The 13804-nt window shown below is 42.2% G+C and overlaps 1 protein-coding gene across 7 annotated transcripts in view; it reads left to right on the plus strand.

The window, feature by feature from the left end:
- The window catches only part of PCDH9 (protocadherin 9), a 991969-nt gene that overhangs the window by 67267 nt on the left and 910898 nt on the right, over window positions 1-13804 (plus strand). Inside the window, exon 3 of one of the 7 annotated variants that reach the window (XM_064174280.1) lies at window positions 243-283. The exons of the other annotated variants lie outside the window; for them this stretch is intronic. Within the exon in view, the coding sequence (XP_064030350.1) occupies window positions 243-248 (6 nt within the window). The 3' untranslated portion in view covers window positions 249-283. Of the gene's footprint in view, window positions 1-242; window positions 284-13804 lie in introns of those variants that run through there. 7 annotated transcript variants of the gene reach the window in all.

Genomic DNA, 13804 nt, shown 5'->3' on the forward strand with positions numbered 1-13804 from the left:
AAGATGACATGGTTAGATTATGGGTTTTTTTTTATAGGAAGCAAACGTGAATCTGAAAGTTCTGTCTTTGCAGTTATGTATCCTTCAGTAACTACTGCCTTTGGACCCTTTCATGGGGAATTTAATGAAGACAGTGAACTTTAAAAGCAGTCATCCAACGACAGTTTAATTCTAACATCTTCCTTTCTCGTTTGGTATGATTTAAAAGGTTTGTTTGTTTGTTTATCTCTTTTACTTCACAGAAATAAGTTACCAAGAATATTTTAAACAACATTCTGTTCTTCAAAACAACATGAATGTACTTATACAAGTCCTGTAATTTTCAAGCTGAAAACTCAATAATGGAACAGTAAATAAAATGTTCAACCTTTTGTGTGAGTATGACAAATTGTTTAATGTGTCTGGTATTGTATCAGTGTTCCTAGCACAAAACCTGCTGAGGAAGAATTTAAATATTTAAAAACATCTTAGAAGGTATCTTTCTGTTTGTTGAAAGCTAAGCTACACTGGGGACTAACAGACACTGCCCTTGCTTCGCTGAAAAGAAAAAATTCTTTGCATTGCTACAGAGCTCGGATGCACCTTTTGCCACTTAGGGGCTGTGTTGAGTTACGGGCAGCGTAATGCTGTTAGTCAGGGCTGCCTTATCCTTGATCTCACCACTTGAGCTACATCTGCATGTGCAGCCTTTCCCCAGAGGTTCAGTGTCAGGGTTGTTACTAGTGATCAAGCATCTGTGGTTGTACTTCTCTGGCCATCTCACAAGACAAGACAATGAATATTGCATTCTCCCAGTAGTTCAGATACAAACCCAGAAGTCAAATATGAGAGATTTCAGTTAGATGCATAAATGCTTTCCTTGGAATTTTTTTTTTAATGTAGTGGAAGTACTTGCAGGACACTTTAACATATCATAAACACTTAAAAAAATTGATTTACCTAAGGTTATAAACTCAGTGGGGGGAAATGCAATATATGCTTAGTATGAACTGCTTTACTTCTAATTCTGCACTAATACATTTGAAGAATCAGTCCTCTGATCTTCTGAGCTGTAAATTTTGAGCTGCATTTTTTAACTTCGAAATTGTTGCAATGAGAATGAAAATGTGAGGCTGTTTATGAGATGAAACTAAGATAGATTTACTTAACTTAATAATCTTTTATTTGCACTGCATTAGTCTTTTACACCAGAACTCATCTTCTGCCTTGCATATTGCTTTCCTAGTGTGAGTCCTCAATATTGTTTCCTCCAAATAATTCTGTGAAAACCTGATCCAGTTTGCTACATTTGAAGAACATTTGGTGTCTTATGATGCATTTTTGTGAGTTTTTCCTTTCCAATAGGCCCTGTACTTGCGTACTTTATAAAGTCAGACAAATGTGAGTGTATTTTGTGATTAAAATCACAGCTAGTATAGTTTACCCTCTTGACACAAAAGTAAAATGAACAAGTTTCTCAAATAATTTTGCTTTCCATTACTGAAGGAAATGGGGGGAAAAAAAGGAACAAGAAGATGTGCTCATGAGTCAACATTACAGTGAGAGATATCCTCAATACTTAAACAGAACCCAATAAAAAATAATCCTTCCAACAGTACCACTTACTGGTCTTGAAAATCTTAACAAATTCTTCCTGTTGTGTTTATGACAAAGTTCAAGGAAGGAGCTTGCAAGACCTTTAAGCCTTGCTTAGATTTTGACTAGAAGTTCAGCACCAGGAATTTGTTAGTAATGAACTCACAGCATTTGCAGAGGCCATATCCAATGACAGTGATTGTTAAACCCACGTTTGAAATTTAATCTGTGTAATACCTGAAGTTATTTTATGCATCTCTAAGGAAAGTGATAGTGCATTTGATGAACACAGCTCCAGAGCAACATGTCAGTTCTAAAGTCAACTGTCTCCAGAAAGGTTTATCTCAGCAGGCTGACTTCTCTACCTGCAAATAAAAGTATGTTAGGAAGGCAGCACAGTCATTTATGAAATATAACAAGAACTGAATCTCATATCTCAGAAATCTCCACATAACCTCTGCTTGTCTACAGCTATCCCTGAAGTCATGATGCTGAATCCTAAAGAGCTAGGAAAGAAAGCAAGCTTTTGTCAGATGTAGAGGCTTTGCAGTTCTTCAGGAAGGGAGCCTTTGTTGAGCTCAGTGCAGTGAGTTGCAGCTCAGCAGAACTTTTTGTACTTTTTTTTTTTTGGCTGACATTGGACTGCAGCTGTGATACCTTTTCAATGGATCTTTGCTGAACAAAATGAAAGGTTGAGACAGGGCAAATATTTTTATGAGATCTTTGAGGGAAGTAGGATCCCTGGAGCAAAAGGAGTGATGATCATAAATTCACACAGTAATCTGACATTCACAGTTCACCTGAAATCTGAACTTTAAACTGAAGGACATATAGGTCACATTTAGTACGAGAAGTGTCACGACCACAGCATTCCTCTTCTCCCCTCATTACTTCCAGTACAGCATACCATATACACAGCCATCTGAGTGAATCATAGCTTCTTAGAGAGCCAGGTTCCTATGAAAAAACCACATTTCTTTCAAATTGTCTTAGAATGAGTTCTTTTGCAAGCAGACTACCAAGTCTGTGCTGTCATTCATACAGGGATATATGAAGGAGTGATCTGGAAGTCTGAACTGGGTATGTATAAGTCGCAGTACAATGCACAGTGTGTGTTTCTCCTCCTGTCACTTGACACCAAAGGCATCATTTGATGCTCAGAATCCATCCTAATGCACAAATAATGCGACTTGCTCCAAAGCAAACGTTTAAAGCATATCTGTGTGTGTACTCAAGTTGTGAAAAAACATCAATATTGCAGATATGCTTAAAAAAAAAGTCTTACACTTTCAGAAGAATACAATTGTATATATATATATATTTAACTCTAAGGAAACCTCTCACTTTACTGAAAAGCTGGCTGGTGACAGACGTGCAATGCAGTCTGGGGCAAATTAATTCTCCAGGGAAGTGAAAACTATATGTCTAAAAGATAAGAAAGGTTTTTTTTCTTAAAACCAATTGCTTCATTTATCCAGTTTACTACAGCATGCCTTTATTGTGCAAATGGCACACAAGTTGTTTGTTCTACCTTTTTTCAATCCCACAAATATTTCCTGGTTTTCTTTTGGTCGGTTGGTTTTGTGTTGGGTTTTTTGTGGTTTGTTTTTTTTTCTTCTCATTGTCATTTTTTTTTTACTTAAAAAGCACAAAAACCAAAACACTTTTCCTAAAGAAAAATAAATGAAGAAAAGAAAATTAGTTTTCTATTTAATCTATTCCACAGTAGTATAGCAGATATAGCAGTTTCTCTTGAATCATAGAATCATAGAATCAACCAGGTTGGAAGAGACCTCCAAGATCATCCAGTCCAACCTAGCACCCAGCTCTATCCAGGCAACTAGCCATGGCACTAAGTGCCTCAGCCAGGCTTTTCTTGAACACCTCCAGGGATGGCAACTCCATAGAATCATAGAATCATAGAATCAACCAGGTTGGAAGAGACCTCCAAGATCATCCAGTCCAACCTAGCACCCAGCCCTACCCAGTCAACTAGACCATGGCACTAAGTCCCTTATCCAATCTTTTCTTGAAGACCTCCAGGGACGGTGCCTCCACCACCTCCCTGGGCAGCCCATTCCAGTGCCAATCACTCTCTGGCAACAGCTTCCTCTGAACATCCAGCCTGTACCTCCTCCCCTGGCACAACTTGAGACTATGTCCCCTTCTTCTGTTGCTGGGTGCCTGGCAGAAGAGACCAACCCCCACCTGCCTACAGCCTCCCTTCAGGTAGTTGTAGACATCAATGAGGGCACTCCTGAAAGAGAGAAATAAAGTTGAGTTGAGAAGAAGAATCTTTAATAACCACCATTAGTCTCATAAGAGCTGTCTTCTCCTCCCTTTACCAACAAGTGAGGATGACAAATCTTCCCAGACTTCCAGAGAGTCATCTTGGACACCATCATGTTCAACTCAAGAGAAACTGCTATACTACTATGGAATAGATTAAATGAAGAACTAATTTTCTTTTTTTTTTCATTTATTTTTCTTTAGAAAAAGTGGTTTTTTTTCTTCTTTCTAGAGTTTTTGTATTTTTTTGCTATTATTCTATCCAAACAATTTGAAAGAGTAATTTTCCCTTCATTTAAGAAAGCCATTTCAGTTTTTAAAATGTGCAGTGTGAAAAAATAGTTTTACAGCTAGCTCAATCCAGATTCATCTAGGCATTTCAGGGTTGCTTTCCTTCAAGTGTGGATCAAATTCCTTACATTTTGTGCTAGTTTGAGCCTAGCTAGAATGTTTTGGTGAGAAGAACTAGATTACAGGCTGTGACAAGAAAACAGTGGTGATGTCTACTGCACTCATAGGCTTGCCAAGATGTAAAATAACAAGAACATACATATAGATAACAGAGTTGCTCTCTGGCCCTCTGGGGCTCAGCCCCTCTCTCTAACCTAAGTTGCCTTCTGTGTGAATAATACATCTACTTCCTAACCCCCCTGGCCAACTCTCCAAGCTACATTGAGCATAAGGCAAAGTCTTGGGTAAGGTAGAGGGGTGGGAGGAAGGTGAAAGGGTGGTTGAGAGCCCCTCTTGGGGACTCTGGTTTCTGGCAGGGCTGTTGTGTTCCTGTATTACTTTTTTGTCTATTTCTGTCTATAGCTGTAGATTTTGTAAATAGCTGCTTGTATGTTGTGCTAAGCTGTAAATACAAAGCTTCAGTCAATTCCCAGAGACACTGAGTCTAGCTTGGGTGATTTTCCAAACTGTGGGGGGACAGGTAACACCCAAACCATCACACATTTTAATGGCAGATATGTCAGAAATGTGTGGCTTCAATGCCCTGTGCTGTGTCCAGGGCAAGTAATTTACACAGCTCTTTTTTTCTGATCTCTCCAGGGATCCCTCAGTAAAAAGGATGACAGGTCTAAGCATCCTTTCTGAAACACGAGTCCTTAGCCTCTCCATTCTGACTACTTTGCTCCTAGGCATCATAGCCCTTGTAAACAAATGTTTGCAAACTTAGGAATATGACTGAAAAAGATTCACTTTTTCCTCTGTCTAATAAATACCAGAAATTCCAACTAACAAAAGGGTTTGTCTCTGTGTAGGTTTTGCTTCTTTATTACGTAAGAAAAAGGGAACTTTCATCCTCTTTGTCTTTTGTTTTCATTTGTTTGGTTGGTTTGGTTTTTTGGTTGGTTGATTGGGTTATTATTGCTGTAGATTTTGGAGTTTCTAAATTATTTATTATAAAGCTGCTTAAAAGACTTTTTCTTTGCAATGACAGGGTGAATCTGGGATACTTTTCAAAGGACTCTCATGGAACTCTACAACTTTCTGATGTCACTTGATTAAAAAAAAAAAACCTTCATCTGGTTCTCTGTTTATCTTGTATAACACATAGAAGAAACAGTTTATGGCATAATTCCAACTGTCATACTCATGTCCAGCCCATTATCCACTCGATTCCTCGGCATGAGAATTTAATGCTCGGAAGTCTTGGATTAAAAGTAGTAGCTATTTGACTCCTGCTGTCTCTTTCAGACATTCTCCAGATAATGTAGTATCTCTTAGTTGAGATCATCCTAAAAATATACTTTGGATAGATTTTTTTTTCCCCCATTGGATCCAGTTCAGTGCAAAGGATGGTAATTTATCATCCTGTAGACTGATTTCATAAGATGGCACGAGTTGTCTCCTGTGAAGTCAAAATTACTGCAGTGTCTGCAAATATTAGCACCTGGGAGTGATGGACTTGCAGTGATCTCATGCCTAGTGAATTAGGAATTTTCCCATTCTAGAGCTCTCCAGTGCACACTTGTCTTCTAGTCCATTCCCTAACATCTTGAGGCTCCAAAGAGAGTACCCTACTGGTCAGACAACAGCTATGTTTCCAAAACAGACACAATGGCATCATGCCATTGCATCTTGATGGATAAGAGGTCACATCCACTGTTTTGGACTGTCAGTATGAGGTCTCCACTTCCTAATAGGGAAAGACTGCCCCGCAAAATGGCCAAATTCTCTCTGTCCACAGTTCATCTTAGAAAGGAGAGAACTTGATGGTGTCCAAGATGACCCTCTGGAAGTCTGGGAAGATCTGTCATCCTCACTTGTTGGTAAAGGGAAGATAATATAGCTGTTATGGGACCAATGGTGGTTACGAAAGATTCTTCTATCTAGCAGTAATTAGAAATAGTTGCTCTCAATGCTTTTCCTTATATGGCAGCAAAGCCATCACATATTTTGTTTCCCAACAATTTTGGCTTGTATCAAATGTGAAGCTGGCTCAGAAATAGCTTGTAAAAGAGAGAAAAGTAAGACTCTTAGCTCCAGTAAGTGCCTGAACACTTTTTCTCATTAACTTGGCATGAGCATGATGGTGTTTCAACTTGACATTGACATGAACATTTCAATGGCTGGACAGTAAGCTCTGATAAAGCCATTGTTTGTCTAGGAAACAAGGCTCTTTTACAAGGCAGACTCTTCACAGCAATTACAGTAAAAATTAACCGTTCAGAAGTTAAGTTGCTGTTTGAGGGGCCAAAACAAGGAGTGAAAAGCAAGGATTAATTTCCCAGCAACAATCTAAGCTCTTTCCTCTTCAAGTGAGAACAAAACTCTGACAGGATTTTATGAGGGCTATTTAGATTGTGTGTGAAAATATCAATCTTTGAATTTTCCTTATTAGGCTTTGCTTCCAGATATGAAAAGAAAGAAAGAATTTTACACGTGGAGACATGGGGAAACAAACCTTACCCAAAACTTGGAAAACAAAGCAAAGCAAAGAAGAAACCCACACAGAAAACAGTGGGGATTTTTACAATCTGAAAAGGAATAGACTTTGATAGGAGCAGGAGTTGCCTCATTATGCTTGGCAGTTTTTGGCATGCAATTTGAATATAGTACTCTCTTCTGAGTACGCTGCATAAAAACATAGCTTTAATAGGGCTTAGGATGACTGTTCTGTGGTTCTCTGCATTTTTCTTAGTTTTTGTATGAGTTGACATTGTGCTCTGTTACAAAACGCATAAGCAACTATTTTCATCGGCTTTTGCTTCATCCTAGAATCATAGCATCAGTCAGGGTTGGAAGGGACCAGAAGGATCAGCTAGTTCAAACCCTCCTGCCATGGCCAGGGACACCCTACCCTAGATCAGGTTGCCCACAGCCTCATCCAGCCTGGACTTAAACACCACCAGGGATTGGGCCTCAACCACCTCCCTGGGAAATCCATTCCAGGCTCTCACCACTCTCATGCTCAACAACTTCCTCCTCACCTCCAGCCTGAATCTCCCCACCTCCAACTTTGCTCCATTCCCCCTAGTCCTGTCACTGCCTGACAGCCTAAAAAGTCCCTCCCCAGCTTTTTTGTAGGCCCCTGTCAGACACTGGAAGGCCACAAGAAGATCACCTGGGAGCCTCCTCTTCTCCAGACTGAACAGTCCCAACTCTTTCAGTCTGTCCTCATAGCAGAGCTGCTGCAGCTCTCTGATCATCCCAGTGGCCCTTCTCTGGACACACTCCAGCATCTCCACATCCCTCTTGTGATAGAGGCTCCAGAACTGGATGCAGTACTCCAGGTGGGGTCTCAGCAGAGCAGAGTAGAGGGGGAGAATCACCTTCCTCCACCTGCTGGACACACTTTTCCTGATGCAGCCCAGGATCTGATTGGCCCATCCTATTTCTCTTTCTTTCCTTTCCTTTGGTTATAAGCATTTTGTATCAGCCTTCTGAATCTATGTTAAAATACTAGAGCCGTTCCATAAGGTGATATCATCTGGAAGCTGAGGCATTATGCATTGAAATGATTTCTAAATCATGTATTCCACATTAAGTAAAATCTGGGGGAATAAAATTTGTGTCATGGCTTGTAACTAATGTGTAAAAGGCTTGCTCAGTACTGTCAGAGAGCAAGTGATAGCCTCAGTGAGAGTTTATTGGCTTGCATTCCTTTCAGTTACTTTCTTCCCCCCATATGAAAGTTTATTATCAGTTACTTATTTAGGTTTAAGACGTCTTCTCTCTGAACATATGCTCTTAAAGCATTTATTAATCTGAAGGTTAATCTGCTTTTAAAGATTACTTTTCCCCCTGATTAGCATCAAGGAAGCTTTACTCCTTGCTGCTATAGATGACTGCTAATTGTTTTGGTTAGTACATGATGGCAAGCTAGGAGTTCTGCCAGTTCCCTTGATTGTTTTAGAGAAATTCCAGACAGTTAGAAAGTAGTAGCCTCTTAATGCATGTTTAGTGTTGTACATCTGCTATTGATGGTGCATTAATAGCTGTCATCACAAGTATCAGATAAAAACATTGGTGTCAGCAGGGCTATGCCTAACGGCAGTCTCCTTCCAAGCAGACTGCAGATAGAGGTGAAAAGGGATAGATTATTGTTTTAGGCCCTTGTCCTTAATTTAGAGGAAAATACGGGTGAGGCTGTCACTTTAAATAATAGTTTTCTACTTCATGAGATAGTTTGTTGGTTATTCTCTCTTCATGTTATGCCAAAGTTGATTTATGTGTACTGAAGACAATAAATGCAATGCAGGAACCTGATACATATTCATAATTTTGCTCTTAGGCTAAAGTGTTTTCCTTGAAAATTCATCTAGCTACAGATATTGTGAGCACCAAAAGCAATTACTTCATCCCTTCAGTTTGGTCTAAAAGAGAATACCATTAAACTCCTTGTTCTATATTTGTTGTTTTAACAGGGAACAAGAACATTCTGCTGAGACACCAATGCAAGAACCCAAATTAGGATGCTTTTATTCAGTTATATTTGACAAAACTGGAGACCTTTTTTCAATCTGTAATGTAGTAAATTTATATACTTATCCAGGCACCAGTGGTGTTCCCCAAGGATCAGTGCTGGGCCCAGGCCTGTTCAATATCTTTATTGATGATCTGGACAAGGGGATTGAGTCCAGAATCAGTAAGTTTTCAGATAATATCAAACTAGGAGCAGGTGTTGATCTGTTGGAAGGTAGGAGAGCTCTGCAGAGAGACCTTGCCAGGCTGGATGGGTGGGCAGAGGCCAATGGGATGAGACTCAACAAGGCCAAGTGCAGGGTTCTACACTTTGGCCGCAACAACCCCAAGCAGCACTACAGGCTGGGGACTGAGTGGCTGGAGAGCAGCCAGGAAGAAAGGGACCTGGGGGTACTGGCAGATAGTAGCTGAACATGAGCCAGCAGTGTGCCCAGGTGGCCAAGAGAGCCAATGGCATCCTGGCCTGCATCAGGAACAGTGTGGCCAGCAGGACAAGGGAGGTTATTCTTCCCCTGTACTCAGCACTGGTCACAGTATCACAGTATCACAGTAGTTCTGGGCTCCTCAATTCAAGAGAGATGTTGAGACACTGGAACGCATGCAGAAAAGGACGACAAAGCTGGTGAGAGGCCTGGAACACAGCCCTGTGAGGAGATGATGAGGGAGCTGGGGGTGTTTAGCCTGGAGAAGAGGAGGCTCAGGGGTGACCTTATTGCTGTCTACAACTACCTGAAGGGAGGCTGTAGCCAGGTGGGGGTTGGTCTCTTCTGCCAGGCACCCAGCAACAGAAGAAGGGGACACAGTCTCAAGTTGTGCCAGGGGAGGTCTAGGCTGGATGTTAGGAGGAAATTCTTCCCAGAGAGAGTGATTGGCATTGAAATGGGCTGCCCAGGGAGGTGGTGGAGTCACCATCCCTGGAGTTGTTCAAGAGTAGACTGGCTGAGGCACTTAGTGCCATGGTCTAGTTGATTGGCTAGGGCTGGATGATAGGTTGGACTGAATGATCTTGGAGGTCTCTTCCAACCTGGTTGATTCTATGAAAAAAAACCTCATGGAGCTCTCCAGTGTTAAACTGTAGGTAAAAGGGAAGGCCAGGCAAATTTAGAAAAGGAGCAGTATGCTTTCAGTTTACAAAGACATGAGACTCAAGGAAGAATGCTGCTTTTCCAAGTAGATGCTTCTATTTGGTATTTGACTATATAACATGTAGAAACAGGAATCCATTGACTGGATTCTGTGAAGAGATCAAAAAGATGCCCTGCCTCTGACACTTACATATAATAGAACTAAATTCTAAATAAAATGAAAGTGGCAGTGATAATAAAAGAAAAATGAGCAACTATTTTATGGTAAAGAACATTTTTTAGTGGAAAAAAAAATGAAGAAGAATGGATTAGCTTTCCACAGGTGTATCTAGGAGGCATTTTGCCAACCTTGATACACTTTTTGTATCATTTCCATCCCTGGAAAAATGATGGAGCAGCTCCTGCTGGAGGGCATCTCAATGCAATTGAAAGAGAAGAAGGCTATCAGGAGTAGTCAGCATGGATTTACCAAGGGGGAGTAATGCTTAACTAACCTGATAGCATTCTATGATGCCATAACTGAATGGGTAGGTTGGCAGAAACCAGTGGATGTAGTCTACCTTGACCTTTGCAAGGCCTTTGACACCGTCTCCTATGACCTTTTAGTGAGCAAACTGAGGAAGTGTGGGATGGAAGAGCAAACAGTGAGGTAGATTAGGAACTGGTTACAAGATAGAGTTCAGAGGGTGGTGATCAACGAGCCAGGTCCAGCTGGAGAGCTGTGACTAGTGGTGTCCCCCAGGGGTCAGTGCTGGGGCCAGTCCTGTTCAACATCTTCATCAGTAACATTGATGAGGGCACAGACAGATTCTGCTCAGCAAGTTTGCTGACAACACCAAGCTCAGAGGCTTGGCTGATACAGATGCAGGCTGTGTGGCCATCCAGAGAGACCTGGACAGACTGAGAGCTGGGCACAGAGGAACCAAATGAGGTTCAACAAGGACAAGTGCAGAGTCCTGCATCTGGGGAGGAATAATAAACTGCACCAGTACAGGCTGGGAGGTGATCTGCTGGAAAGCAGCCCTGTGGAGAGAGACCCAAGGGACCTGGTGGATAACAAGTTAACCACGGCACAGCAATGTGCCCTTGTGGCCAAGAAGGCCAAGGGGATCCTGGGGTGTACTAGGAAGAGTGTGTCCAGCAGATCAAGGGAGGTTCTCCTCCCCCTGTACTCTGCTCTGCTGAGACCTCATCTTGAATACTGCATTCAGTTTTGGGCTCCCCAGTTTAAGAGGAACAGGGATCTGCTGGAGAGGGTCCAGTGGATGGCTACAAGGATGATTAGGGGACTGGAGGGCATGGCTTATGAGGAGAGGCTGAGGGACCTAGGGCTTTTTAGTCTGGAGAAGAGAAGATTCAGAGGGAATTTGATAAATGTTTATAAGTATCTGAGGGCTGGCCAGGAAAAGGGGGACAGGCTCTGCTCACTTGCTCCCTGTGGTAGGACAAGGAGCAATGGGTGTAAATTGCAGCAAAAGAGGTTCCAGCTCAACACAAGGGGGAACTTGTTGACTCTAAGGATCACAGAGCACTGGAACTGGTTTCTCAGAGAGGCTGTGGAGTCTCCTTCTCTGGAGCCTTTCAAGTTGTTTCTGGATGTGTTCCTCTGTGATCTGTGTTAGATAGTATTGTCCTGCTCTGGCAGGGGAAGTTGGGACTCAATGATCTCCTTGGGTCCCTTCCAACCCCTAATGTCCTGTGATCCTGTATCACATAGATTTAGTATCTCAAGAAAGGACCCTACAGAAGTTGAGCTGCCACATGATGGTGAGGAAGCATATGCCAACTTGATGGCATCAGAAATATGGTTAGAAGCTGTCGTTGCCTTTATCACTTTCACAGCATGACACTTTGAATTTAGCTATCATTGCTGTCTTCTGTGAAACAGGGAGTCACCCATTCCTCTGAGCTGGCAAACATGCTGAATTAAGTGCTTTGGCCAAGATGACATCTGAAATATGTACCCATACTAGAAAATGAACACATCCCCTTAAGCCTATTCAGTTACTTAACAAATAAGATCACCTCCTCCACTCCCCTCCATTTTATTCAGTTTTCATTAAGACAGGTGTCTCAGTACTGTGCATAGAGAAAAAGATTTAAGCTCATCTGAAGCTGGGGGTTATATCTCATGTAATTCCTAGAACGTAGAAGCAAATATACCTTCTCATAAGATTGGTTAATTTAGGAGAAATGTTTCCACTTAATATGATGCCTGTAAAAGCGAAGCCTTACTTAACTGTCAAGGAATTGGAAAGAAGAGTGTGAAGAAAAAGACCTTCACTGGAAAGAAGAGTGTGAAGAAAAAGACCTTCACACTGGAAATACTTGCAAGGAGTAGACAAAGGGGTAGACATCTTCTCTTTTTTTTTTTTTTTAATTTAAAAGTCCTCATCTGTTTATTTGTTTGTTTATTTGTGGGGGCTTTATGAGGGGTGTTTGGTTATTGTTGGTTCTTTGGTTGATTGTGTTTTTATACCAGTTTCAAAAACATAATTTCAAATCCTGGTTAGCTTCTCTGCTCTTCACAAAGCTTCCTGCCCAACATATTGCAATCTTAACATGCTCTCTGTCTGGACACCCATTACAAGGTCTCCTTGACGTGGTAGAACACATTGCAGATGGATAAAGATGTTCCTTCAACCATCCATAGAATCATAGAATCAACAAGGTTGGAAGAGACCTCCAAGATCATGCAGTCCAACCCAGCACCCGGCCCTACCAATCAACTGGACCATGGCACTAAGTGCCTCAGCCAGGCTTCTCTTGAACATCTGCAGGGACAGTGACTCCACCGCCTCACTGGGTAGCCCATTCCAATGGCAATCACTCTCTTTGTCAAGAACTTCCTCCTAAAACATCCAGCCTAGACCTTCCTCACCACAACTTGAGGCTGTGTCCCCTTGTTCTATAGCTTGTTGCCTGGCAGAAGAGACCAACCTGGCTACAGCCTCCCTTCAGGTAGTTGTAGACAGCAATGAAGTCACCCCTGAGCCTCCTCTTCTCCAGGCTGATCAACCATGTACCTGAAGACTTTTTTTCTTGCAAGTACTTTTTAAGCAAACTCTAGTCAAGGTCAGGAAGATCTGCCTGTGTCAGGGCAGGAATGAGAATCTGATTTGGCTCTGGATGTCCACCTGCAGTATGTACTTCCAAGTTTGGCTTCTATTCATTAACATTAGTATTCAGGGCATATTTTGCATGTTAAACTCTTGCTTTAGTTACATCTATACAAATGAGAATTCCTTTTAAAGGTTTCACAGGAAAAACTGGTAAATTCACTGGTAAATTTGAGATAGAATCATTGAGTGGGCTGGGCTGGAAGAGACCTCCACAGGTCATCTAGTCCAAATCCTGTTGCAGTCAACAGGGACATCCTCAACTAGATCAGGTTGCTCAGACCTCATTGAGCCTCATCTTGAATATCTCCAGGGATGGGGCCCAAAGCACCTCCCTGGGAAACCTGTTCCAGTGTTCCACTACCCTCATAGCTTGGGATCTGGGTCGAGGTAATCCCAAGCACGAATACAGGCTGGGCGGTGCCTGGCTGGAGAGCAGCTCTGAGAAGAGGGACTTGGGGGTGCTGGTGGATGAGAAACTCAACATGAGCCAGCAGTGTGCACTTGCAGCCTGGAAGGCCAACCAGATCCTGGGCTGCATTAGGAGACGTGTGGCCAGCTGGGCCAGGGAGGTGATTCTTCCTCTCTACTCCACTCTGCTGGGGCCCCACCTGGAGTACTGCATCCAGTTCTGGAGCTCCCATTACAAGAAGGATGTGGAGATGCTGGAGTGTGTCCAGAGAAGGGCCACTGGGATGCTCAGAGGGCTGGAGCAGCTCTGCTGTGAGGACAGACTGAAAGAGTTGGGGCTGTTCAGCCTGGAGAAGAGGAGGCTCCCAGGTGACCTTCTTGTGGCCTTCCAGTGTC

Source organism: Pogoniulus pusillus, chromosome 3, assembly GCF_015220805.1.
Source record: "Pogoniulus pusillus isolate bPogPus1 chromosome 3, bPogPus1.pri, whole genome shotgun sequence".
Lineage (NCBI taxonomy): Eukaryota > Metazoa > Chordata > Aves > Piciformes > Lybiidae > Pogoniulus > Pogoniulus pusillus.